General features: G+C 53.5%; 2 protein-coding genes across 2 annotated transcripts in view; one reads left to right on the top strand and one right to left on the bottom strand.

Moving 5' to 3' along the window:
- The window catches only part of LOC311199750 (tubulin polyglutamylase TTLL13-like), a gene marked incomplete at both ends in the record, with an annotated part of 446,429 nt that overhangs the window by 114,074 nt on the left and 304,659 nt on the right, over positions 1-27,696 (top strand). The window lies entirely within an intron of this gene.
- LOC311199715 (tubulin polyglutamylase TTLL13-like) lies at positions 130-16,328 on the bottom strand (the record flags this gene model as incomplete). The annotated part of the gene is made up of 15 exons (XM_084273850.1): positions 130-224; positions 1,804-1,971; positions 2,091-2,367; positions 2,886-3,032; positions 3,415-3,598; positions 3,996-4,184; positions 4,905-5,089; positions 5,557-5,782; positions 5,924-6,009; positions 6,167-6,313; positions 6,603-6,759; positions 7,681-7,811; positions 8,373-8,491; positions 9,107-9,147; positions 16,204-16,328. The coding sequence occupies 15 exons, from the start codon at positions 16,326-16,328 to the stop codon at positions 130-132; spliced, it is 2,277 nt and encodes a 758-aa protein (XP_084129976.1).

The raw sequence follows: 27,696 nt of genomic DNA, 5'->3' as shown, positions 1-27,696 counted from the left end.
ATGTGGGGTGCTGGAGGAGCTGCGAGGTTGCACACCCCCAGCTCTAGTTTGAGATCTTCCCTGTTACCTTAGAGATGTACTGCTGACAGATCATACGCCTGTCGTATTTGATCTCCTTTGGGTTACGTGTTATGAAGATGCCTTTTCCCTGGCATCCACTGGGAGGCTTGCAGATGAACGTTCCGGTTTTCCACTTGTCTCTGTAGGCCGGGAAATCTCCACAGCTGTGGGAGGAAGCGGGTACTGTTAAGACCTTCCACCCAAAAGCCAGTTCACACTCCTCCCACACTGAACCCCCTCATCTACAGCAAGAGGAACCAGGAGCTGAAGGATGCCTTGAGCCAACTGACGAGACATTGCTCAGCAGCTACACGCTGCCGGCCTTCCTAGGCAAGTGCCTCCCCGTGTGGGGTTGAATATACCCAGTCTGTCTTTCCTTCTTCTTTTGATGTTCCCTTTTCCAGGCTGTGGTAATGGAAAGAAATGGATCATCTCCTCCTACGTCAGGAGCCACCCGTCTTGTTCTTCCCGGTGAATTTGTGTGGGAGAGGAGCCAGGCCTCTCTGAATTGAAGCAGAAGAAATGAGCACGCAGCAACTTCTTTGCCTGGGCCAGGCAGGTCAGGAAAGAATCGGAACTGGGAGCAGCTGGGCTGCAGCAGCTCAAGGCCAGCTACTCTGTCCCTTGGGAAGCAGAAGCAGCCAGAGGAATGCCAGGGTTGGGGATCTTGTGCTGGCCGGGGGGAGCGGGGCATGGCACAGAAGGACTTGCAGACCCCTCCCCATCCTCTGGGGAGGACAACAGGGAACACAGAGTGCCACTGACCTGATTTTCCTTGGTCCATGGATGCCCCAGTCTCTGTGGCTGAATGCCCCTGTCTGCCACCCAGGAGCTTCTGTGCCCTTCAGAGGCTCTCTGGGGAGGGACCAGAGCTCTGCCTTGGGCACTGCCCAGACTGCCCTCTGCTGGGGAGAGAGAAGGGGAAGGTGAAGAGTTTGGTGAGAGGTGGACTGGGCTGGAAAGTGCCCAGGGAAAAAAAAAAAACCCGTCCATGTGTCATGGATTTGGTGTCATGGTTTTAACCTCAGCTGGCAACTAAGCACCAGGCAGCAGCTCACTAACTCTCCCCTGCTGTGATATGGGGAGGATTCAAAGGGTAAAAAAGAGAAAGAACCTCATGGGATGAGAGAAAAACAGTTTCATAAGGAAAAAGCAATTTTTAAAAGGGAAGAGGAAAAAAGCCCAAACAACCCCCAGCAAAGAGGGAGGAAAATGAATCCTATGAAAAACAAGCAATGTGAAAGGAAACAATTGTTCTGTACCATCCAGTCCCTGGACATGGCAGGAGCAATCCCTCGTGCATCTGGCACTGCAATAAGGAATGCCTGCTGCTCAATCCTCCCATGGGAGCGAGAGGTTTTATACCCATTTCACTGACATCAGGACCATTCCACATCTGTCCCGTGCAGGCGCTCAGGGGGCGAGGGGATGGGAGTGACCGCGGTGGGCAGAGAGCGGGGCAGCGTCTAGGGAGAGGGGGTGCTTCTTGCCTGGGGGTGAGGCAGAGCGCAGGCAGGGTGCAGGTAGGGTGTAGGCAGGGTGCAGGCAGGGTGCAGGCAGGGTGCAGGCAGCAGCCCCCTGCCTGGAGAGCCTATGAATTCCTGTGGGGGGAGCGGCCGTGCTGCACTAGGACCCTGTCTGGGCTCAGCCGCAGCCGCCATCCCCAGCCAGGACCTTTGGGTGGTCAGTGAGCAGCTGAGGGGAAAAAGGCTGTACCGGGGGGCCCTTGGCCACCTTCCCTACCGATCAGGCTGGCACAGTGCAAGGGACTCCTGTTCCCCACACAGGTGGCAGAGGAGGTGGGGAGCTCCTGGACTTCAGTGTAGCTGGTGATGTCGTTGTCTGAGACCGTGCTGGCTGGGGATACCGGGGGACATCTGCCCATGTGTGAGGACACACTGCGGGCTTCACCTGCAAGAGCAGAGTTATTTGTTGGGGGGACAGGCAGAACCCAGCAGCTCTCCTGCTCACTCCCTGGAATCTCCTCGATGGGGTTCCTCAGTGCCAGCAGCAGGGAGCGTGGTACTCACAGTCTGCAGCCTTGATTCCCCAGCCAGGGAGCCGCTGGCCTCTCGCCTGCTGCAATTTGCTGCGCTCATGGCAGATGATGTGATGTCCCTGAATGGAGAGGGAGCCTGTGGCAGCAGGATCCAAGCCCGGTGTGGCTGGCAGCTCAGCGTTGGCTCTGGTTTTGGGCATGCACTGCTTTGCTGAAGTCTGGATGTGAGCTCGTGGGAGCAAGGGCAGGCTGAGTGTCAGCGTCTGGTGGGTGCTGTGACCCTTATGTTCATCACACCTAAACTCCACCTGGGATGAGAGAAAGCAGCAGCAGCTCAGTTCCACAGGCCTTGGCACGAGGCGGGAAGGAAAAGTCGTCTCTGGTCGCCCACAGGTGCTCGCTAAAGCCTGGCCCTGCGCCTTCCCCTGGGTACAAACCACATTCAGCACCCCCCACTCAAATGCTCTGAGGGGGCACAGCAGCTGCCCGCCTCATCTGCCTGCAGCAGTGCTGACTGCCACCCTCTGCCCTCAACACTGGGTGAGCCGGAGCAGGCTTTGGGGAGAGAAGTGCCAGGCTCAGCAAGGAAGGCTCTGACCCAGCCACAGATAAACCTTCGCTCTGAAAAAAATCCCTTTGTTTTCCCAGGCTTCCCTTCAGTCCCCCAAAGTCCAGGAACTGGAACAAAACCCACAGACCCAGACACCACGTGGGATCTCGGTGAACTGGGCCAAGCCAGGGCTGCTCGATGCCTGCGCGTCATTGCTCACGCCCCGCCCACGAATGGCTCTCCTGTGCCGGCCTCGCAGGGTCGGCCTTCCCTTACCTGGCCTTTGGGCTTAATGGTGCTGAATCCCTGGGTGTCGGCTGGTCCGTTGGCTTTGGGGAGCAGCTGAGAGAGCTGATCCACGATGCCCCGGCGTTGGATAAGGTTCTCCCGCTGCAGAAGAGCCTCCCTTCTTTCCTTCTCCTCCTTTTCCACAATGTCCTGGGGCTGCACAGAGTTGTACTGCATAGGCTGGACCTTTGGAAGACAGACCCGAGTTCCACCAAACTTGAAGCCCTAGTGATGCCTGAGAGACACCAAGCCACTGGCTGCTCCCAGCCCTAAGGAGAATGACAGACTTGGGGCTGGAGCTGGGAGAAGATCCCGGTGGGAGTCCCAACAGCCACGGGACGGGACAGCCTGGTGCTTGCAAGGGCCTCCCAGCACAAGCTGTCAGCTCTCCCGACATCAGGAAGGGGAGTCAAACCTCGGAGCTCCCTTCCCTGGGAGTCACCCATGGCCAGCCCAGCCCTGTTCCACCTTAGTGCCTTTGAGGGCCTCATGACCACCACTCCCAAGAGCAAGGTACCTTCCTGTTCCCTGCGCTGCTGAGCCTCTTGGTGAGGAGGGTGGTGGGAGCTGTGGGCTTGGGATGGATCTGGGATTTATCCCCAGCTGACACTCCTTGCAGGTGCTCTTTCCTCTCCGTTTTCTTCTTGCTGGTGAGAGCCTCCAGCTTTTCTTTTCTCAGTCGAATTTCCTCAAGCTGCTGCCTGCCGGAGAGCAGGAGTCTCAGTCACCAGGTCAAGAGGAGCCGTAAGAACCAAAGGCGATTACGAGTCTGGACTGAACAGACCCGAAGAGAAGGGTGCAGGGAGATGGGCCAGGAGGACTTGGAAAAGAGACTCGCACGGTGTGAGAAACCCCCTTGAACTCGGCCATGGCCGCCAGAAGGGTCGAGGATGCCTGTGCCACAGCACAGGCCCAGAAGTCAGTGGAATAGGGTGTCTGCCTCTCCAGAGGATGCACTCCAGCAGACTCCTTCCCTTCCAGCGCTCACCAGCTTAGGTGCATCTGTTGAGCACCAGAGCTGCTCCCAAGAAGGGCTCAGAAGCCAGGGGTCTCTGTGCCAGCCCTGTGAAGAGTGGGTTCTCCACAGGGGCAGCGTACCTGGCACACTCCTCCCTTGCTTTGGATGCGGCCGTTTCCCGGAAGAGGGAGATGCTCTGGTTGAAGAACGGCTCGTACTTCTCTGTCCCACACGCCGGGTAAATGCGCCGGAAACCGCCCAGGTGGGACTTCTCATACTGCTCTGCCTCCTCCAGCCAGGCAGCCTGGTTGCTCTCCAACTCCTCACGTCTGCAAACCGGGAGAAAGCAGAGGCAGGGAGGTGGGACAGGAGGCTCCAGGTGCTGGCTGGGTGAGGGACAAGGGCCTGGCAAGCTTCTTTCCCTGTCTGATACCTCCTTTCACATGCATGCAGGGAAACAACGCGATCTGCACTCCACCTACCCCCAGAGAGGGCTGGGGAAGCACTTCCAGCTCTCTCCCCTGCTGCCCAGGCTCTCACCCTGCCCCTCAGCCTTTTCACCCAGCTAACCAAATGACAAGATTATTCCTTTAGAAGCCCCTGCTCGAGGCGTTCCTGCCACCCTGCACTCTGTCAGGAGCTTTCCTCGCAGGCCAGCGGGCAGCTTGGAGCAGCTGAGGCTGCAGGGGCAGGCCGAGTGCGGGGTTAACATGCTCAGCAGCTCCAGCCTGGAGTTCTCTTGGGTGTCCTAATTGAAACAGGAGCTGGAGGGGTTCCTGCTCACCCACCGCCCCCTGCCACCGCGGCAGGAAAAGCCCGGGCAGTGGGCTCGATGGGGATGGACCTCGATGCACAGGACCCAGAGCACCCAGCGCCTCAAGTCTCCCCGTGCCAAGAGACAAGCCCTGGCGCTTCCTTGCAGGATGCCAATGGCTTGGGAGATTTCTCCTCCAAGGCCTTAGAGTGCCACAGCCTCCGTGAGCTTATGTTTGAAGCCTTGGGGAGATCTTTTCTCACTGGGACCTGTGGATTATGGGGAAGAGCGGTACCTGGATGCACGGAGAGTCTGATGGTTGTGCAGGAGCCGTTCCTTTACGCGCTGCCTGTCTTCCTCCAGCACCTTCCTTCTGTCACAGGCAGGCACGTTTATCAGGCTGAAGGTATCGCGGAGAAGCGCGTCCTTCACCTCGCGGTCCAGACGAGAGTCTGTGGTGAAGCTGGGAGAGTGGTTCACCTGCCAAAACAAGGAGCTAATTCACAACCCAGCTCCCAGCAAGCACTGCCAGCAGCCGGGCCGAGCCCCAGCCCCAGTCCCTGCCCACCCTAACACACACTTTCTGATGAAGTCGTCCAGCAACTCAAACTCAACAGCCCGCAGGACTGGGGGTGTGGAGCAGCTGTTGGGATTCAGGATGCTCTTACAGGTCAAGGAGGCCTTGGGTTCAGGGCACTCCCTGCTGTTGTAGAGGGTGTCCAGGGAACGGTCAGGGACACCTTCCAATTCCACTTAGCCTACAGCAGCTCGCCTGGCTACTTGACTTCACAGATTGTTGGTTTTGGGACCCAGGTGGCCCTTCTGAAGCAGATCAGCTCTGTTCAGCCCACCACCCCTTCCTGCGCAGCATCCCCCCAGACCAGCCAGCTCTCGGCTCTCCACTGCTTCCAGACTTGCTTCAGCCCAGCAGGAGATTCCTCCCTCACCTCGAGCAGCCACGGCTTCAACGTTCTGTCCAGTAAAATGTCGAAGCCCAGGATCTCAAAGCAGGCACTGCCAGTCACGTGCTGGGGAAAGCAACTGTGGTACTGGTGCTTCACAATGGGGTGAGCGGAGATCAGCGTCTTGATAATAAGATCCTCAATATCTTCCCAGAGCTTGGCTGTGTTGATGTTGTTTTCTCTCATCCAGGCAAACAGAGTAGACAGTTTCCTGTGTGCAGGACAGAAGAAAGTAAGAGCTGCCCTGTGATACCACGTTCGCCCTGAGAAAGGCCCTGGCAAACAGGGCTCCCAAAGGCAGCCTTCCTGCAGGTCGTGCCCCAGGCACTGCAGCATCCACACAAGACCGTACCTCTTGCTGCCCTTCACGTCATCCCAGACAAAGTTTTCACTGCGTCTGTTGATGGCATAATTGGTCAAATGCATGAAGGTGTCATCCTGAGAGAGGAAACATGAGAGGCTTTCATTTACTATAAGCCATATGGCACCAACACAAACTGCTCACAGACAGTTCTGGGAAGAGGTACAGAGGGTGCAAAGAACGGGAAAGAATCAAGCTGCATGCCATGAAAGCCACCAGACTTGCCTTTCCTACTGGGTTCCTGGTGCTGCTGGGGTCAATGTACCTCTTGGTGGCAAAGCGGGCCAGACCCTCCTTGTAGATAAAAATCCTCAGTGGGTCACAAGAGGTGACCAGCACATAAAAACGAAGGTCAAATTTGAAGCCATCAATGAGGAAAGGCTGTGAGAAAAAAAGGCAGGAGGGACGTGAGAAAAGCAAAGGCTGCGAGGCGGCTGCTGGCTGCCCTGCACGAGGCTGGCTGCTCTGTCTCACTGCTTGTGCCGCTCCCCGGCCCCTCAGCAGCGAGGAGAAAGGCAAGCTTTCGCCAGGCCTTTGCTGAGCTGCGGCCACCTCTGTGCCCCTGGCAGGTCCAGGAAGGTGCAGGGAGAGGACACAAGGAGGATGTGGGATGCTGGAGGAGCTGCGAGGTTGCAAACCCCCACCTCTTGTTTGAGACTGTCCCCGTTACCTTAGAGATGTACTGCTGACATATCATATGCTTGTCATGTTTGATCTCCTTTGGGTTTTGTGTTACGAAGATGCCATTTCCCTGGCAGCCACTGGGAGGCTTGCAGATGAACATTCCGGTTTTCCTCTTGTCTCTGTAGGCCTGGAAATCTCCATAGCTGTGGGAGGAAGCAGGGGCTGTTCAGAGCCACAAAAAAAACCCATCCCTTGAGCTCGCCCATAACAGAGGAAAAGTTTTCCTGGCCGCAGGAAACAGCCCCAAGAACAGTCAGAGGCCTGCAAAGAGATGATCTTGCAGCAATGATGCTTTTGGTCAGGAATGGGGAAAATCCTGCTGAGCAAGAGGAGGGTGTGGCCATGGAGCAGGTGAGGGGAGCCCTGTTTCTAGGTTTTCAGGCAACGGCCAGAGTAAAATCTGCCTAAGAAAGGGCATCTTGGCCCCTTGCCACGACACGGGGTGCTCCTGGGCCACATTCAGCCGCGCTGCGAGCACTGCTCGCCCGTACGTGAGGAGAGAAGCCCGGCCGTGCGCCCCAAAGCTTCGGGACCTTGGTGGGAGTTTCCATCCCACTGTGCCCAGAATTCTGCTCAGCGGAGTGACCCGCGCTCTCCCACCACCCTCTGGCCTCAGCGTGCTCTGCTGCAGCGCTGGCAGAGACACAGGGGCCATCGCCATCGGTGGGGTGTATCTGCCTCGTGCCCCTGTCCCGTGCCCTTCCTGGGCAAGCAATGGGCACTGCCCCAGCCCCCGGGAGACGAGAGCCTGCCACGCCGCCCCGCCACTGCCGCCTCTCCTGCTCGCTCCCAGCTGCAGAGACACCTTCCAGCCAAAAGCCGATTCACACTCCTCCCTCGCCCACTGCCCTTTGGCATTCCGGGTGGGTGCCCCTCCCCAGCTTTAGCCCCTCTGCACTCTGCCTGCAAGGCACACGGCCTGAAGCCAGAGACGTGTACCGACACACCGCTCAGTCACAGGGAGGGATCCCAAGTGTGAGAGACCCCCCCAGCCCACCACAGAGAGGTTCCCGCTGCCTCATTTCCTATCCCTGCTCTCAGCTGCTTTAATGCCCATCACTCACTCAGCTGGCAGGCACCAAGTGCGGGGGAATATCTTGTACTCCTTGGGGAAGAGCTTGAGCATGCGGTTCAGATTGCGCGCTAACAAGTCCTTCCGGCAGATCTCCATCATGCCTGGGAAGTGGTTGATTTTCTGAAAGAGGTGCAGAGGGAAAAGACAGTCAGGAAAGGGACAGCAGGGATCCTCCCCCAGAGCTGAGGAAAGCCGGCGCACACGGAAACCAGTGGGCAGAATGGGAAGCTGGGCTCTGAAGCGGAGGCCTTGGCTGCCTTCTGAGGGACAAGATTATTCTCCAGCAGCTTCAGCTGAAATTCAGCAGCAGGACTGATCATCTCCTTCCCTCTAAGCCCTGCTGCCTGCCCTCCCCAGCAGATCACAGCTCCTAGAAGGCGGCTGCTTCTCATCAAGACCCATTGAATCCATGCCGTGTGAAAGGGGCTGGCAGCTTTCCCGTTCGCACTACTGACTGCCCCAGTGTCACTGATGGCACCGTACCAGCGAAGCAGCAGAAGCAAAGGCTCGTGAGCGTGCATCCTCTGGAACCCAAGCAGACAAGGGCCATGGGTGATCCTTTGGACGCTTCTGTTTCCTGATGCAACACGTTGTTCTATTACGTCCCCCGCGTATCCCGCCTCCCTCCCCCCCTGCCCCTTACTGAGCTCCTCCTGCAGCTCTTGACAGGGGGGTACTTACCTGAAACCGTTTCATTTTCACGATGTGCTCCAGAGAGACTGAGGTGTCCGCCCACCACACCGTCCACTCCTCGGTTTCTCCCACTTCTCTAAGCCCGCAGCACTGTGCTGCCCGCCGCACTGGACCAAAGAGAGCAGGTGACAAAGGGGCCAGGCAGAGGGGCCCCAGGACTGCTAAACCCCCAGTGTAACCAGGGACATGGGGGTGGTCATAACGCTCCAGCCTGTGCTTCCACGGGACTGCTAAACCCCCAGTGAAACCAGTGACATGGGGGGGGACAAAACACTCCAGCCTGTGCTGGATGCAAAGTACCGGCAGAGCCCTTCAGGAGGTGACAGAAAAGCTTTACGCAGCTAAACACAGCCCAGACCTTGGCTGCAGGTATTCTGGGAGCTCTCAGCCCCCTGAGTCCACATGCCTCAGGGTCCCAGAGCACCATGTGCAGGCCAGAGCTGCCCCATCATTCCTCCGGCACGGGTACCAGTCTGGCATCCGAACTGCCCCTCACTAAACCCCTCTCACCCCCTTTAGCAGCTGGACGGCAAAGACAGGCAGACGGGGGGTGGGGGGCGGGGGGCTTGCACCGCCATTGCGGTGTCGCTCCTTCCTTTGCACAGGGCTCCACGGGGTTTGTGAGCAATAAAGGCACGAAGCGACAGCAAGCGTGCCAAGGGCATTGGGCACCAGCTCTCATCCCTGGCTGAAAAGGACACGCTGCGACACCTCGGGCTTACCACTCTCATACTTGCAGCTGGTCAGGTTGATGGAGGGAACACTGGAATGGAAAGAGACAAGAGAGCAGCCGCTCAGCAGGGACCTGGACACTGGGCTAAGGGGCAATTCTGCCTCAGAGCCAAGAGTGGCTCAGCAAGCCGTGAGGTGATGTGGCAGAGGGGCCCTGAGCAGCAGCCTCTCCTTGGCCACATCACACTAAGGCTCAGTGGGATTCCCAGCTCAGGGGAAAGAAAGAGCACCTCTTCTTCCCAGCTCTGGTGCTGCCCCATCTGCTCCCCGGGGCTGTGGGCTGTTCCAGCCTGTCCCATGGGGACTGGGGTTCACCCAAGGAGAGCACAGCAGGACTAGATGTGGAAGGCTCCTGTTTTTCTGACAGGACATCTCCTGAGGACGGCCGTCTCTGAGGCTGAAAGCGGGCACTCAGCCAGGCAGCCTGAGAGCCATGGCCCTGGGGACAGGGCTGTGACAAGCCCAGGGCTTGGAGAAGTGCTCCCCTGGGCTATTCCTGGGCCCTGCAGTGCTACTCCAGCCCAGGCACACAGGCCTGAAGGAAGCTGCCCCAGGGCAGGGGGACACAGGGACAGCTCTAGGGACAAAGGTTTCTTACGGCTCCCGGCCCCATCAGTTCCCTGGAAAATACCCGTGGCAGCAGCCGCAAACATTACCACCCTGTCCCACACCATGGCAATGACCAATGGCCCCTCCTGAAGCAGCTCAACCTTGATATCATTTGCATGGAGGAGCAACAGCATCCCTGCTTGCCCATCCCAAGGCAAGCTCCAGGGTAACAGCAGCCGTGAAACTTGTGCCTCCCCACGGGACGTCTGCCACCTCCTGCCTGTGGAGTTGACCACGGCTCTCCCAGCCCGACCCCACCACAAGCTCAGCCCCACTGTCACCCAGAGGGGCAGTGGGATCTGCTGCCAGGACTGGCTGCTGCCTTTGCCTTCCACATACCTAATTCCCGGGATCGGCATGGAGCAGCCCTGAGCCCCTGGGGTCACAGGGCCACCAGCAGAAGGATAAAGAGGCAGGTGGGGGCTGTGGCCCTTCCTGCCTGAATAATGCTTCTGCTGCTGCTTTTTTCTTCTGTTGCTGCTGCTGCTGCTGCTGCTACTACTGCTGCTGCTGCTGCTGCTAGCACTACAGTGCTGGTCCCTGCTGCACAGCACTACATACCATGGCAGGGCTCTGTGACATCACCACCCTGTCCCACACCATCCCAATGGCTAACGGCCCCTCCTGAAGCAGCTCAACCTTAACATCATCTGCATGGTGGAGGAACAGAATCCCTGCCACTGAAGGCCAAATTTGGATGCAAGATCGGGGCTCTCAGATGTCCCCAACGTCTAGAGGCAACACCTTGCTTCTCTCAGCCCTTTCTAAGGAGAGGGAAATGGCTGCTGAACAATGAAGTTGAGTCTGGCTGCTGCCTTCTCCTCCCCAGGGATAATCTCTGTGGGGCACTCAAGTCCCCCTAGCCAGAACTAGTCCTGGCCAGCTGGAAGATGGGTCTGTGCACCACAAACATCTCCTCTGTGCTGCAGGGGGAAACTGCAAAAGACACTTCTCTGGTTTGTCTTTCTTCAGCACCCTCACACCTCCCTTGGCTAGAGGAGATCCTGGGGTTTTTAACACAGGGATCGTCCCCTGGGCTGACTCCCAGGAATTGTCCTTGGTATGACCCCAGGGTAACCCTGATCCCTCTGCTTGTTCTCCCCACTCTGACCACAGGGAAGGGTGGAGACTGGGGGGGCAGCAAGCCCTTTCTCAGAATGGACCTGGACGTTGTTTCTCTGCTGCTTGGCCAAGAAGCTGCTCTGAGCACACGGGGTTCTCCCAGGGAGCTGCCATGGTGCTCAGGGAGCGATCGCTCCTCGGGCCCAGCTCTCAGGAGCACTGAACCCCGCAGGGTGAGGGTCCCCGGGATACCAGCCCACCCTGTCCAGCTCCAGCTGCCCCAAGACTACAGGGCAATTATGTGTCCAGTTACAGACACGGCCTCCCAGGCAGCCACGATCTCTGCAAAGCCAGGGAAAGAGGCGTCAGACACACAGCTCCTCGGCAAGCTCCTTGTCCAGGGTGGCAAATGCCAGCGGCTAAACCACTTCAGAAAATCACCATGGTCACAGTCATTGAGGAAACCACCAAAGCACCACCCCAGCATGCCAGTGCTCCTGAGGGGAGGGAGACTGAGGCTTCCCCATCCTGCCTCTCGCCTCATGGACGTTTTACTGGGCATCATGGCTGGCTCTGCCCAGCACTGGCTTGGCCAGCACAGCCAGGAGCAGCTCTCTTAAATGCCACTGCTGTGTCTCCTGGTGCAGGCAGCTGCTGAGGCACTGCAGAGAGGCCGGGCGCCACCGGCATGGGGAACGTTTGTCCTGAACCCTGGGGCTTCTCTTGGGAGCTGCTCAGGCATGGGAGCATTGCAGCAGCAAAGGTTCCAAAGCTGCTGCTTTTTTGCTGTCTAAAGGCTCAGTTTTAGCGGCAAAGTCTCATTTTCAAACTCCAGAGAGGCTTTCTTGGTGTCCCAATCCTCATTTTCTAGCTCCATAATGTCACGTTGATTGCCCAGCACATCATTTCTACAGTCTCAACTCCATCTTGAGTTTCAAAACACACCTTTTTGTGGTCCAAACTCTCGATTTCAGGCTCCCTATTTAGGAGGCCAATCCCATGCCCTGCACATCGGCAGATTCCATGCCCAGGGTCCTGACTGCTGACCCCGTGGGCATTCATGTCCCTGCGTGCCCCAAGATGCTGTTTGGCCCAGACCTGGGGAACTCCTGGGTTTGCTGCCATCATCAGACAGACAGTTGTGCTCTGATCTGCATTTATTGCTGAGCTGTTATATGGAAATAAATGTTGAAGCCTGCAGCTGTTGGTCAGGAGTCTGTTGTCATACCCTAAACCTGTCGCCTGCTTGGGCTGCCTCAGGCCCTTGCAGGAGGATGGGGCGATAGGATTGGGGGTGGTCTCCCTTCATCTCAGGGCTGGATGGTGCTGGGCCAGTCCTGCAACATGTAGCTGGCTGCGCAGGATGGCCACTAAGGTTGGGGTGGAGGTTGGAGTGTTTCTGATCTGGTGGGAGCAGGTCCAACCCTGGTGCTCTGTGGCTGCCAGGAAGCTTTTCCACATACAGATGACGACGGCTGCTGCAATCGGCTCCGGCTCTCAGAGTGACGTACAGAAATACTCTGTAACTCAAAAGTTATGAAGTAGGTGTGTTCATTGCGCGCAGATGCACGGGGGATCGCTCCACCACAAGCGTGCATGCCGGAGGGAGTAAACCATCCCATATTTATACAATGAAACATGAATATTCAATTAACGCCTACACATATTCATTACCTAAACCCACCTACTCTCGCTTCTCATGCTAATTAGCTTATCAGTCCTTTGCACTTGCACAGATCTTTCCAAAAATTGTGGGCAAGGGTCTTCGGAGGTCTTTGGGAGGAAGAACCTGAGTCCTCCTCACGATGTACTCTTCAACTTTCACCTGGAATGTGAGGGTCTGGCAGTGTTCTGATCAGTCTGAGCTAATTCGTGTCCTTATTAAGGAGATCTATGTCCTTGTTAACCATCTGTTTTCTTTTAGCAAGGAGATTTATGGATGCATCCATGACAGATGCCATCCTGTCCTCGAACTCCTGCCTCTTATAATTACTCCCTCGAGAAAATGCAAGACCGTTTCGTACTCCTCAGGTGGTCCTTTGTCAGGGAAAGAAAAACAGGCTTCCTCCTGCATTAGTTGTTCTCGCCAAACTGCATGGCTACGTGGCTGAGTTCCATGAGCACAATCTTTGAGTACACATGTATAGTTGTGATTAACTTATTGTCCCTATATCGATATGGTCCCATACATCAATCCCCGCTTTTCTTATTATACTAAGTAAATTCTTTTACTTACATAATCTCCCTGAATCATATAGAGCATCATACATGAGCGTTAGTCTTTTAAACAGTCTCCAAACCCACAAATACAGCGTAATGCTTAATATCAATAGGACTCCCAAGCTGGCCAATAAAATCACAATGGGGTGTATCATGGTATTAAGAATCCCTGTTGCAGAGGGTGACCAGCCAAAAAGAGTGTCCCACCGATTATGATTCCCTTCCTGCCCCACCTTCCTCAAGATTTTCCTGACCCCTTCCACATAAATCAATTTTCAAAACTCAGTTCCTTTTAGCAATATCTGAAGTCAATGCCAATAAATCAATGTCACCAAAAAGGGACTCCCTGTTGGGTAATGGAACCCTGGTCTCCCGTGAGACAGGCAGGAGTTCTCTCTCTTAGCAGCCAATGTTTCTTTACTTCTACCGACTGCCATAGGGGCAGGCATTCTATACAACTCCAAGGGGCAATACATCCTGAAAGGGTCAGACTTAAGTATCCAAATTTCCCCTATTCACTCTCAGGAGATCACATCATGGTTACACAGTTTACGTTACAATATTCAAAGGGCAACATCATAACATGAAAACAACGGTTTCGTATACCCCAATAAGCACAGTAGGAAGCGTAAGGATAATTGCAATATCCCCTTCCTGGGTTTGAGCTAGGGCACAAGTAAAAGCCATATTTTTCTATACATGGCTCTGTGGGTGTCAGACGGCAAAGAGTTGTTTTAAAACTTGGGGCTCCCAGCTGCTTAAGTTACTTCTAAAATCTGCCTGGGGATTTAAAAAAATAACCATAGAATCATATAATTGCCTTGGTTGTAAGGGACTCTTTAGATCACTAAGTCCTAAAAGCTAGAAGTCAAGCCTGTTTCTTTTCAGCAGCATTCCAGGCATACCTCAGTATCTGTACCTTTACCTATTTACATGACACGGCACAGAAACATTCACAGTTAGATGGAGTAGCCAAGTTACCAGTATTAATTAGACCAATCAAACTATGACCAATACACAGACATGACATATGAGAATTGGCTTTTACCTCAGCTTATTACAATTAAATAATTGCTTTTTCAAGTAAAAAAGAGGAGCTGGGATGAGTTGTCCGTCTGTCCCACTGCGAGGTGCAGCTGGCGGTGTGGGACCAGGCTCCTGAAGCTGCAGCCAGGTGCCTGTGGAGACAGGAGGCTGCCGAGGCCCTGCCATGGCTGCGGTGCTGGGTGCTGCAGGGTGCTGTTCAGCGCTGGCTGTGCTGTGGGACGCAGGCACTTGGCTGCACGTGGAGTTGTGTCCCCTGTTTGGAGGGCCACAGGTCCTTCTTGCCTGTCAAACCACCCCAGAGGGATGCAGGCTGTCACCCAGGGCCCTTCTGCAGGCCTCTCCCAAGGGCTGCTCTCTGCCCTCGTCACCCAGAAAGGCCCAGCCTTGGACCTGCTCCCATGGCCGCACGGCTGGTGATTGCCCAGCTCTCTGGTCTGCCCAGGTCTCTCTTTGAGGTCTAAAACCCTCATTTTGGGGGTCCAAGGGCTCACGGAAAAGTTCCAATATGCACTTTTAAGGTGACAGGACTCCCCTCCTTAGGAGCCCAGACCATCCCTTTGAAGGCCTCGAGCCTGCTTTTGAAGGCCCCCCCACCGCCTCCACGTGAGAGTACAGAGCCTCCTTCTCTGGCTCCAGAATGTTGCTTTTAGGAACCATAGCCCAATTTAGAAGATTCATCACAGAGCTGTGGGTGCCCAAAGTCTTGTTTTAGCATCCAACCTCCTCACGCAGGGATAAAGGCCTCATTTGTTCCATGCTCAAAGCCCTGTTTTCAGCCTCCAAACGCCCAGTTTTAGGCAGCAACACATCGCCTGAGGGCACCAAACCCACCTTTTTGTGGCCCAAACACTCAGGTTCAGGCTCCCTATTTAGGAGGCAGGTCTCATGCCCTGCACATTGGCAGATTCCATGCCCAGGGTCCTGACTGCTGACCCTGTGGGCATTCATGTCCCTGCGTGCTCGAAGATGCTTTTTGGCCAAGACCTGGGGAACTCCTGGGTTTCTGCCATCATGAGCCAGACAGTTGTGCTCTGATCTGCATTTATTGCTGAGCTCTGATATGGAAATAAATGTCGAAGCCTGCAGCTGTTGCTCAGGAGTCTGTTGTTACATCCAAAACCTGTCTGCTGTTTGGGCTGCCTCAGGCCCTTGTGGGAGGATGGGGCACTGGGATTCAGGGCTGGATGGTGCTGGGCCAGTCCTGCAAAATGTCTCTGACTGTACTGGATGGGATTGAGGCCGGGCAGCTTTTCAAGGTACAAGTGACAATGGCTGCTGCAGTTGCTTGGCTCACAGAGGAGCTGGGATCAGTTGTCCCTCTGTCCAGCTGCGAGGTGCAGCTGGCAGTGTGGGACCAGGCTCCTGAAGCTGCAGCCAGGTGCCTGTGGAGACAGGAGGCTGCCGAGGCCCTGCCATGGCTGCGGTGCTGGGTGCTGCAGGGTGCCGTTCAGTGCTGGCTGTGCTGTGGGACGCAGGCACTTGGCTGCACGTGGAGTTGTGTCCCCTGTTTGGAGGGCCACAGGTCCTTCTTGCCTGTCAAACCACCCCAGAGGGATGCAGGCTCTCACCCAGGGCCCTTCTGCAGGCCTCTCCCAAGGGCTGCTCTCTGCAGTCTCAGCTGCTCTCTCCAAGGCCCCCCCACCGCCTCCACGTGAGAGTACAGAACCTCCTTCTCTGGCTCCAGAGTGTTGCTTTTAGGAACCATAGCCCAATTTAGAAGATTCATCACAGAGCTGTGGGTGCCCAAAGTCTTGTTTTAGCATCCAACCTCCTCACGCAGGGATAAAGGCCTCATTTGTTCCATGCTCAAAGCCCTGTTTTCAGCCTCCAAACGCCCAGTTTTAGGCAGCAACACATCGCCTGAGGGCACCAAACCCAGTTTCAGGGTGGAAAGCCACATTTTCATTCCTAGAGCTCCACTGTCAGCACCTAAAGTCCTGTTCTGAAGGCCAAACCCCTGCTTTAGAGGGTCCAGACTCTCCAGGCCACAGCCGGCTGCACTGTGGGATGGGACGTCATGTTGCCATCTGTGAACCCCTGCGCTACGGGAGCTTCCTGGGCAGCAGAGCTTGTGCCAGAATGGCAGCAGCTGCCTGGGGCAGTGCTTTTCTGAGTGCTGGAATGCACACTGCCAACACGTTTTCTTTACCATTTTGGCAAGGCAATGCCGTGGATCAATTCTTCACATTCAGCTGCGCTTCGAGCACTGCTTGCCCGTACGTGATGAGAGGAGCCAGGCCATATGTTGTAGTAGGGACGGACACGACCCACCATTCAGTGATCAGTGCAGTTTAATATGCTCCAGCCACTTTATTGCAACTGCACAGACTCTTTATAGTATTAACCAGACAACACATAAGAACTCTATAGACTAAAGGGTCGTTTTACACTTTTGCCATTGGTCATCTTTTTTCCACCTTCTGCTTGGCTCCAGCCAGCCTGCACCTGCTCCTCACTTTCACCCGGTTCCCTGAGCTTGTTACAAAGTGAGCGATTTCTCTATCTCAGGGGGAAGCAACAGTGTTGTCCAGGTCAATTTTTTGGTCATCAGGGCCGGGTTGCTGGCAGACCTGCTGCATCCCCGACAATTCCCCCTTTTTGTATTTCTGTCACAAAAAAGGCCTGTAGAGATTCCTGCAGGGCCCTTTGCAGAAAGCTCAACAAACACTCCAGTAGGAGTAAGACAACTACTACAATCATCAAAGCCAATAATCCCGTTTGGACCATTGACAGCACCCATCCTGAAATTCCCCACTCACTAAACAAGCTGTCCAGTCCAATGAATCCCTTTTCTTTTTGTATCTTTTGTGTTTGAACTCTTATTTTTTTGAATGCTCGCATGAGTCGACTGAGAGTGGTCAGACAGGTTCATGCAGCACATGCCAGCAAAATCTTGACATCCATGCCCGTGAGCCAGTAAGAGAAAGTCAATTGCTGCAAGGTGGTATGTCTTCCAGAATCCGCGTCTGTAGCCAGGGCACTTAATACCTTGGTTGTTGCATTTGATTGCTTTGCCAACCAACAGGCTACCTTATTTAATTGAGTCCAACCCTTTGAAGCAGCAGCTCCCAGAAGAAACAAGCTGGCAGCAATTCTCTTTCCTCTATTCAGGTAACACTGGCTTCACATTTCATGCAGGCACCCATTGTTGTCCACGATCTGTAGAGACACAAGCATAGCCCCTTCCCCAAGTCAAGAGCTCGTGCGCACCAGACCAATGCCCTGTGACTGGGTCTTTTATTTGCACCCTAATTCCTTTTTGCAGAGTCGATTTAGAAAAAAGGAGAAGTGAAGAAAAATTGGAGGAACACCAGAATCATCTCTGCAAGATAAAAGTTAAGAACATGAAGAGCTTTGTCCAGCCATTCCTGTGGCAGTTCTCCCAACATCCCCCCTGTTGTATTTGAAGCTGACGCTTCATTGTGCCAAGAGCACGTTCAACAACTGCTTGTCCCGTCGGGGAATGAGGGACACCAGTAATGTGAGGGGCCAAGGGTATAGTAAAGAAACAATCTTTTAAATCCATAACTACTATATTCCAGTTGGGAGCAGCCTGTGGCTTGGTGTCTCTCGGGCATCACTAGGGCTTCAAGTGTGCTGCAACTCGGGTCTGTCTTCCAAAGGTCCAGCCCATGCAGTACAACTCTGTGCAGCCCCAGGACAGTGTGGAAAAGGAGGAGAAGGAAAGAAGGGAGGCTCTTCTGCAGCGGGAGAACCTTATCCAACGTTGGGGAATCATGGATCAGCTCTCTCAGCTGCTCCCGACAGCCAAGGGACCAGCCGACACCCAGGGATTCAGCACCACTAAGCCCAAAGGCCAGGCAAGAGAAGGCCAACCCTGCGAGGCCGGCACAGGAGAGCCATTCGTGGGCGGGGCGTGAGCAATGACGCGCAGGCATTGAGCAGCCCTGGCGTGGCCCAGTTCAACGAGATCCCACGTAGTGTCTGGGTCTGTGGGTTTTGTTCCAGTTCCCGGACTTTGGGGGACTGAAGGGAAGCCTGGGCAAACAAAGGCTCTTGGTGAAGTCTGGGCTGCAAACAATGGCTCTCCACAACAGGGATGGGGATGCGCCCACCACAGGCATCCTGAGGAAAAGGCAGTGCATGTGCCCAAGCTCTGCCTAAACTCCAGGGGATATTTTTTCCGAGTGAATGTTTATCTGGGGCTGGGTCAGAGCCTTCCTTGCTGAGCCTGGCACATCTCTCCACAAAGCCTGCTCCAGCTCAGCCCAGTGCTGAGGGTAGAGGGTGGCAGTCAGCACTGCTGCAGGCAGATAAGTTGCGCAGCTGCTGTACCCCTCAGAGCATTTGAGGGTGCTGACTGTGGTTTGCACCCAGGGGAAGGTGCAGGGCCAGGCTTTAGCGAGCACCTGTGGGTGACTGGAGACGACTTTTCCTTCCCGCCTCGTGCCAAGGCCTGTGGAACTGAGCTGCTGCTGCTTTCTCTCCTCCCAGGTGGAGTTTCTGTGTGATGAGCTCAAGGTTCACAGTGCCCACCAGGCACTGACACTCAGCCTGCCCTTGCTCCCAGGAGGTCACATCCAGCCTCCAGCAAAGCAGTGCGTGCTCAAGCCTCCCAGTGGCTGCCAGGGAAAAGGCATCTTCATAACATGTAACCCAAAGGAGATCAAACACGACAAGTGTATGATCTGTCAGCAGTACATCTCTAAGGTAACAGGGAAGATCTCAAACTAGAGCTGGGGGTGTGCAACCTCGCAGCTCCTCCAGCATCCCACATCCTCCTTGTGTCCTGTCCAGCTCAGAATATATAGAACAAACATTGCCTGTGTTACAGGGGCACCACATTTGCCTATAGGCAAAGCCATGGTAGAACATATGAATCAAACTCTCACAAAGCTCTTCATGTTTTGAACTGGTTATGTCTGTCACAGAACAGTTTGGTACCTCCAATGGTGAACCATGAATTAGGTTTAAAAGAAGGTTTGAAGCAAAAAAAAAAAAAAAAAAAAAAAGGGGAAAAAGGGAGAGAAAAGTCGATGTCAAGTGTTATTAAGAACGAAGTTACAGGTACTAAGTTGGGAAGGAGATCTGCCTGTGTCGTTACAGATACGGGAGCCAAGCGGATAAAGCTGTGGATCCAGAAGAACTCAAGCTTGCATGAACCAGGACAAGATCCTGATCCCAGTGACTGAAGTCAAGTGTTCCAACTGCAGCCACAGTGGACTATGAACTTTGCTGTGGGATATTTTGAATGATCTGACAGTCTTTGAAAAATGCATGTGTTTGTGCTAAATGAAAATTAGGGAAATAGTGATTTCTGCACAGCCTAAGGTCACAGACTGCAATCGGTGCCTGCAGGAAAACGCAGGGCTGCTGTTATCTGCACTTCTGACACTCCTGATTGGCAAAGCAAACAAATGCAACAACAAAGGTATCAAGGCACTTACAGTTGGTGTCATGACTGGGGAATTTCAGGATGGATATTGTCAATGGTCAAATTTGGATTACTGGATTTGGTAATTATGGTACTTGTCTTACATTTACTGCCATGTTCATTGAGCTTTCTGCAAAGGGCCCTTGCAGAGATCTCAAAAAGCAGTTCTTGTAACACAGATACTAAAAGGGAAAAAATTGGCAAGGAGGACAGTGGGCCTGCCGGGGGCCTGGCTCTCCTCACAGAAGACAATATCCTTGAATTGCCATAAGACAGGAAAATTACTCATGCTGAGAGGTATTTGGTAATTACATTCTCAAACATAGTGACCTTGAAGACAGAGGTACACACTGCCTCAACCCAAGAAGGACTTGTAGGAAAGTATTTGGAAGTCAGTGAACATGTCGTTAACCAGCCATAATAAGATGGCCAAAACACAGCAGGTGTGCAGATAACTTCTAGACATCAAAGGTAAACTAACAATGATTAACTATAAGATATGCTTCTCAAAACTCGTTATGACTAATAATTAATCACTTTGGTGTGAGCAGTATGTGTAGCCAACTAGCAGTTTTTAGCTTGCCACGTTTTATAGTATGGCTTTGTGTTTATGGGATGGTTTTTTAGATTTAGTTAAACAAGGGCTTCTGTGTTCGTCAGTTATTTTTCCCTGAGTATCGTTTTTGCCGTGTATGTCACAGTGTTTCTCTGGCAGGATGGATAATCCTCTTCACAAAAATCTGGCTGGTCCATAAACAAGAAGGGGGAATTGTAGTAATGCAGTTTGAGAGGAATGGTGGTTTTGGCCCATCCAGATTTATTTCTCACCCCCATGTATCAGACCTGTGGAAGCCAACAGAGACAGATCAACAGGAGAGCAGATGTCTGAGAACAGGATCTTGTCAGAAACTCCATAAGGTAACAAACTGCAAGAACATTAGCCATTACCTTAAAGGGCAACAAAGTGACTGTGCAGCCTCAACCAATTCTTAGCAATAGTGAGACACATGAACAGAGCATCTAACCAATAGCAATGTAATGTAACTCGTATACTGATATGGAAACTTATAGAAGCTCTGTGTGTGTTTCAATGAAGGAGCTCACTGACCATATTGATCGGAGTTGAGTCTGCAAAACTTTGACCCTGGCAAATCAGCACTGGCCCCTGGGGTAGCAGCTGCTGCTGCCTTAAAGAAACTAACAAACTTAGGCTGTTGGCTGAGTAAACAAACCAATGCTACATCTCTTTCTCTCAGAGGCCTGCTTACTGATGTAGATAGTGTGAGACACGCTGCTTTGCAGAACAGAGCTGCTATTGATTTTTTGCTGCTCGCACACGGCCACGGTTGTGAAGATTTTGAGGGCATGAATGACCATTCCCAGTCCATCCACAAAGAGATTCATACTGTTACTTATTGCTATTGTAGTAAGGCTTTGTTGCTTAAGCTGTATATTATCGTTGGCTTTTAATCATTATAATTGTAGTTATAATAGTACACATAGCATATAGATGTATTATAAGAGGAATTGAAAAGGCAACTAACCAGGTGGTGATTGTACAAAAAGAAAAAGGGGGAATTGTGGCAGAATGGCTTGAGAAGCAAGGCCATGAGCCTCTGGAGCAGTTGTTCAAGCAGTCCCCTGTGTAGCTCAGTAAGACCAGGCCCCACGCCGTCTTGGTGAGAACAGAAGGGTCAATTGGTCAGCATATTCTTGTGTATCACGCAGCAAGGCCACAAGATGTGGGAGCAGGAGCTGTGATAAGGATTCAGTGCTCCTGGGACTGAGAAAGAGACTTGATTCCCAGGCTGCAAGATGGGTGGAGTATGTAAATGTAACCTTTAGTTAAGAGCCAATTAGAATACATCAAGTATAACCCGTGGTAGGAATAGTATAAAAGGAAGTGCTTGCTCCCAGACTGGGGTGCAGGCTTATGAATGCCTGTGGGGGGGCATGTCCGTCTGTCACAAGCAGGCACGTTTATCAGGCTGATGGTATCGCAGAGAAGTGCATCCTTCACCCGGTCCAGGCGAGAGTCTGTGGTGAAGCTGGGAGAGAGGTTCACCTGCGAAAACAAGGAGCTAATTCACACTCCAGCTCCCAGCAAGTGCTGCCAGCAGCCAGCCCCAGCCCCAGTTCGGCCCCAGCCCCAGTTCAGCCCCAGCCCCGGCCCTACCACACACTTTCTGATGAAGTCAGCTGGCCGCTCAGACCCCACAGCCCGCAGGACTGGGGGTGTGGAGCAGCGGTCGGGATTTGAGATGCCCTGAGCACCAGCCTCTCCTTGGCCACGCCACGTTCAGGCTCAGTGGGATTCCCGGCTCAGGGGAAAGAAAGAGCACCTCTTTTTCCCAGCCCTGGTGCTGCCCCATCTTCTCCCTGGGGCTGTGGGCTGTTCCAGCCTGTTCCATGGGGACTGATGTTAACCCAAGGAGAGCACAGTAGGGCTAGCTGTGGAAGGCTCCTGCTTTCCTGAGAGGACATCTCCTGAGGACGGCCGTCTCTGAGGCTGAAAGCCGGCACTCAGCCAGGCAGCCTGAGAGCCATGGCCCTGGGGACAGGGCTGTGACAAGCCCAGGGCTCGGAGAGGTGCTCCCCAGGGCTATTCCTGGCCTCTGCAGTGCCGCTCCAGGCTGGGCACAAAGGCCCGAGGGATGCTACCCCAGCACAGCGGGACACAGGGACAGCTCTAGGGACAAAGGTTTCTCACTGCTCCCGGCCCCATCAGTTCCCTGGATAATACCCGTGGCAGCAGCCACAAGCTCAGCCCCACTGTCACCCAGAGGGGCAGTGGGTTCTGCTGCCAGGACTGGCTGCTGCCCTTGCCTGCCACATACCTAATTCCCAGGATCGGCATGGAGCAGCCTCGAGCCCCTGGGGTCGCAGGGCCACCAGCTGAAGGATAAAGAGGCAGGTGGGGGCTGTGGCCCTTCCTGCCTGAATAATGCTTCTGCTGCTGCTTTTTTCTTCTGTTGCTGCTGTTGCTGCTGCACAGCACTACATACCATGGCAGGGTGACATCACCACCCTGTCCCACACCATCCCAATGGCTAACGGCCCCTCCTGAAGCAGCTCAACCTTGACATCATCTGCATGGAGAAGGAAAAGAATCCCTGCCACTGAAGGCCAAGTTTGGGTGCAAGATTGGGGCTCTAGATTGTCCCCGATGTCTGGAGGCAACACCTTGCTTCTCTCAACGCTTTCCAAGGAGTGGGAAATGGCTGCTGAGCAATGAAGTCGAGTCTGGCTGCTGCCTTCTCCTCCCCAGGGATAATCTCTGTGGGGCACTCGAGCCCCCCCAGCCAGAACTAGTCCTGGCCAGCTGGAAGATGGGTCTGTGCACCACAAACATCTCCTCTGTGCCTCAGGGGGAAGCTTTGCTAAAAAAAACACTTCTCTGGTTTGTCTTTCTTCAGCACCCTCACACCTCCCTTGGCTAGAGGAGATCCTGGGGTTTTTAACACAAGGATCGTCCCCTGGGCTGACTCCCAGGAATTCTCCTTGGCATGACCTCAGGGTAACGTTGATCCCTCTGCTTGGTCTCCCCGTTCTGACCACAGGTAAGGGTGGAAACTGGTGGGGTGTGAGCCCTTTCTCAGAATGGACCTGGACGTTGTTTCTCTGCTGCTTGGCCAAGAAGCTGCTCTGGGCACACAGGGTTCTCCCAGGGTGCTGCCATGGTGCTCAGAGAGCGATCGCTCCTCGGGCCCAGCTCTCAGGAGCACTGAACCCCGCAGGGTGAGGGTCCCCGGGACACCAGCCCACCCTGTCCAGCTCCAGTTGCCTCAAGATTACAGGGCAATTACGTGTCCAGTTACAGAAACGGCCTCCCCTGTAGCCACGATCTCTGCAATGCCAGGAAAAGAGGCATCAGAGGGTACCAGGGTTCCCGATCTGGTGGGAGCAGGTCCACCCCTGGTGCTCTGTGGCTGCCAGGCAGTGTTTCGAGATGATGACGATGGCTGCTGCAGTTGGTTCCATCTCTCAGAGGAACTGGGATTGGTTGTCCATCTGTCCAGCTGCGAGGTGCAGCTGGCAGTGTGGGACCAGCCTCCTGAAGCTGCAGCCAGGTGCCTGTGGAGACAGGAGGCTGCCGAGGCCCTGCCATGGCTGCAGTGCTGGGTGCTGCAGGGTGCCGTTCAGCGCTGGCTGTGCTGTGGGACGCAGGCACTTGGCTGCACGTGGAGTTGTGTCCCCTGTTTGGAGGGCCACAGGTCCTTCTTGCCTGTCAAACCACCCCAGAGGGATGCAGGCTGTCACCCAGGGCCCTTCTGCAGGCCTCTCCCAAGGGCTGCTCTCTGCCCTCGTCACCCAGAAAGGCCCAGCCTTGGACCTGCTCCCATGGCCGCATGGCTGGTGATTGCCCGGCTCTCTGGTCTGCCCAGGTCTCTCTTTGAGGTCTAAAACCCTCATTTTGGGGGTCCAAGGGCTCACGGAGACGTTCCAAGCCGCACTTTTAAGGTGACACGACTCCCCTCCTTAGGAGCCAGACCATCCCTTTGAAGGCCTCAAGCCTGCCCACCCACCACCTCCACGTGAGAGTACAGAGCCTCCTTCTCTGGCTCCAACATGTCGCTTTTAGGAATCATTGCCCAGTTTAGAAGATTCAGCACAGAGTTTTGTGTGCCCAAAGACTGGTTTTAGGTTGCAAACTCCTCACGCAGGGAAAATGGCCTCATTTGTTTCATGCTCAAAGCCTTGTTTTCAGACTCCAAAGAGAGTGGTTTAGGCTGCAAAGCATCTCTTCAGGGCTCCAAACCTGGTTTTGCGGTGGAAAGCCATGTTTTCATTCCTAGAGCTCCACTGTCAGCACCTAAAGTCCTGTTCTGAAGGCCCAGCCCCTGCTTTTGAGGTCCACACTCTCCTGTGTGTGGCCCAATGCCCTCTTTTCCAGCTCTAAGCCTCCTTGTAGATCCCCAGGCCCTCTATTATGGACCAAAGCTTCATTTGGGCAAGGAGGGGCAAGAGGCTGCTGAGGGGACTGGAAGTCAAATGTTGTGAGGGGTGTCTGAGTGTTAGAAATGCCAATGGTCCTAAAGAAAGGACTTGAGGTACACACGTTAGTGAAACAGTAATTTATTATACATTCTTGCAAGAGCTGGTAGGCACACCTTTGGTCAGAGTTTGTAGCACTTTTATACCATATCCTCATTCAAAAATCATTAGGTTACCTCATACCCCTGTACATATTCATAACCTGTCCCGCTTCATATTAAAATGAGATCCAAGAAATGATTTCCATCAACTTCTCCCCACTGCGCCTGCGCACTGCTGTTTGGTGGTGGTCATTGAGGGTCGTGGGGATGAAGTCGGATGACTCCTCTTCCTCACCGCAAGTAACCTTCTGTCTTGCGCAGACTCAGTTACCCCTTGACTCTGATCCAGACTACATGTTTGGTTTCAGCAGGTTTGGTATACCTGCAAGGACAAGGGGGAGCTTGAACTAGTTACAATGAAATGCTTTGTCTGCATTTGTGACCAGTTAGTGACAAGCAAGGAATTCATCGAACAGATAAGGAGGAGGGGGGTACTGGCACTTGTCAAAGAAGTCATTTGATAGCCACAGAGCACATAGTCCTTGAGTGTGTAATTTACTTAAAATATGGTGTTAGACGCAAACTTATGTCCCAATGGGTGTTTCTTCTTTATCAGCGAGGCAGAGTCCTTCAAGCGAGGCATTGTTTATGGGAGGTCACCACTGTGGCACTTTAAGCTATCCTTTAAGTGTTGGATGGCTTTACACGAGTCAAAACTGTTCATAGTGATCCTGCTTCCTGCTTCTCTCCCTGTCAGAAAAGTGATGCTTGAACCTTGCACCACAGCCTTTGTTTCCAGTGACTTGAAGTACAGTGAGATCTAAACCAGGGAATGGGGGGAGCTGTGCACCTCTTCAAGGCTGGAAATAGTAATCAGTGGCAATTGGCAGCCTTGAAGAGATGCAGAGCTTGTAACAGTGCCTGCGTGGCTGAAACCGTGCTGCCAGGCAGCACCCCCACTAACATGGCTGCCAGGCAGCACCCCCACTAACATGGCTGCCAGAGCCCCTGTCTCGGGCTTTGCTGCTGCTCCTCGGGCTCTCACAGCTCCCCTCCCACCAGCACAAGGTGTCTCCTTTCCCGGGCGGCTCTTCCATTCCCCACAGGAGGGGGAGCTTCCCCCCCGCCAGCCTCTCCTCACCCCCGGCACCCCCTCTCCCTGCAGTCCCGCTCCCCCGCCCAGCCGGGGCTTTTGGTATCTGCCACAGCCTGGGCAGCAAGTCCCTGCCGGAGCCATCTGGCCTCGTGTGGAGTTGGCAGCCCCAGAGCTTCAGGTCCTCAGTCCCCGGTAAGTCCACCCCTCTTTTCCACCCCCTTTTTTTTGTGCTGGTAAATTCTTGTGCAGATTGGGCAGGGTGCCACCTGTCTGGAGGGTCTGAGCAAAGCATTTCCCTGCTCCCAGCCGATGGTGAGTTTGTTTCCCCAGTGCAGCTCTGAGCTGAGCTCTGACAGAGCAGCAGGCGCTTTCCTTACAACCTGGTCACCCTTGAGTAAGATTTGAATCCTTTGTTAGAGTAAGGATGGCATGGGTGGGAGTGGGACAGGGATGCCCTCTGTTTTGGAGAGGAAGCATCGGAAATGCCTTTGTCACTTGCACTTTACTTTGTGGTGCTTTGGGATGCGATGAGACAACATTGATTAGTGCTCGTTGCAGTAGCAATTGTCTCCTGCCCAGCAGGACAGACACAGCCTCTCTTAGCAGTCCTGCCTTATACCAGCTGATCAGCTGGCAGCCAAATGTGATTGGAACTTAATGTTTTGTCCCACCACTGAACACCGTCCGTCTGCCCTGTGATTCTGTGAGGGCTCAGGCTTTATTCCTGGGATGGTGCCCATGTTTGCCCGGCAGCCCTGTTTCAGAGGGAAGGAGAAGATGCAGGCAAGGGCAGCTCTGTACCCTTTTCTTTTGGTAGGGTAATATTTTTCATGAATGTGAGTTACTAAAGAGGGATTTCTAATTAATAAATAATATCATAATTTATAATTAATATATTTATAATTAATCAGTCTATTTTTAAATGAAAGGAGAAATTAGCCACTCTTGGTTAGTTAGAAAGTTCCCATTACCTATGGATTCCTGGGAGCTGCTGCCCCATACCTTTCAATTCACTTCCACTTTTAGCTGCCAACAACAGAAACCACTGTTCCATGCTATTTCTCAGTTTCTCTTAACAGAGTAAAAGGCATAAGACATGTAAAGGTAATGTTACTGAGAAAAGGCTGGGGTTTTGTTTGCAAGTAGAACTGCAGAGAAACGCTGTCGATGCTGGTTCCTCTTCTTATTGCCTGATTTTAAAAAATGTAATCTCAGATTGTCAGCGTTGATTTTTTGCAGCTTGTGTGTTTCTCATTCATTCAGTTTTACCTTCAGCATTTAATAATGTACCTCCAAGCCTCATCTCTCAGTAGGTTGTAAAGGAGAAAAGACATTACAGAAACATCACCTGAATATCTTGTTGCATGCTGTATAACCAAATATTATAGGTTCCCCATTGATTTTTAGTCTTTATCTGTTCTTGCTTGTAGTGTTTTGGTTGCTGGCTGATGTTATTTTATTTTTGTGTTTGTGTTGGGGAAAAAAGGTCCCTTGAGAATGGGATGTTTGTGCTGTGACCTTCTGCCTCAGGGATTCGTAGCGCCGTTAAAGGATGCTGTTAGCACAGCACATGTGTCACTGCAGCTCTGGGAACTTGATTCAGATGCAGCTTCTGTGGTGTGAAAAGCAGTTTCATTGCATGGTGGGTTTGACTTTTGGAGTTGCAGCAGGTACTTTGCATCAGCTAACTGACAGTCCTTTAACTTTGATGCAGTTTTGCTGTACCCACTGTTGCCTCTTTTTTCACTAGTCCTGCACAGGATACAGTCTGAATAGAGAAATGCTGCTCCAGGAGTGGGGACTCATTTGAACCCACTCCCACATTTTGAGGGTATGAACATACTGTTGCTGTCAAGCATGGGGGGGAAAAGTTTGTTAGCAAGGAGGGATGCAAGGGAGCTGGGGCTTTGCTGTGCTCTTCTCTGAGATCTGCAGGAGCCCTTAGTTTCTAATGAACGGTGCTTCCACTTCCATGTCCTTCCCCCTCTTTGCAAAAACCAGGTGTTAGATTCTTCTGCTAAAAGCATAAATTGTGTGTAATTTCATTGGGGGTGTGTGGGTGTGGTGTGGGTGTGTTTGGGGGTTTCTTTAATTTTAAAGAAATGTGATTCCTGT

This window comes from Gallinula chloropus (genome assembly GCF_964237585.1).
Source record: "Gallinula chloropus genome assembly, chromosome: 21".
In the NCBI taxonomy this organism is placed as follows: Eukaryota; Metazoa; Chordata; class Aves; order Gruiformes; family Rallidae; genus Gallinula; species Gallinula chloropus.
Note: the sequence above shows the minus strand (reverse complement) of the source record. Positions and strands in the feature narration are given on the sequence as shown.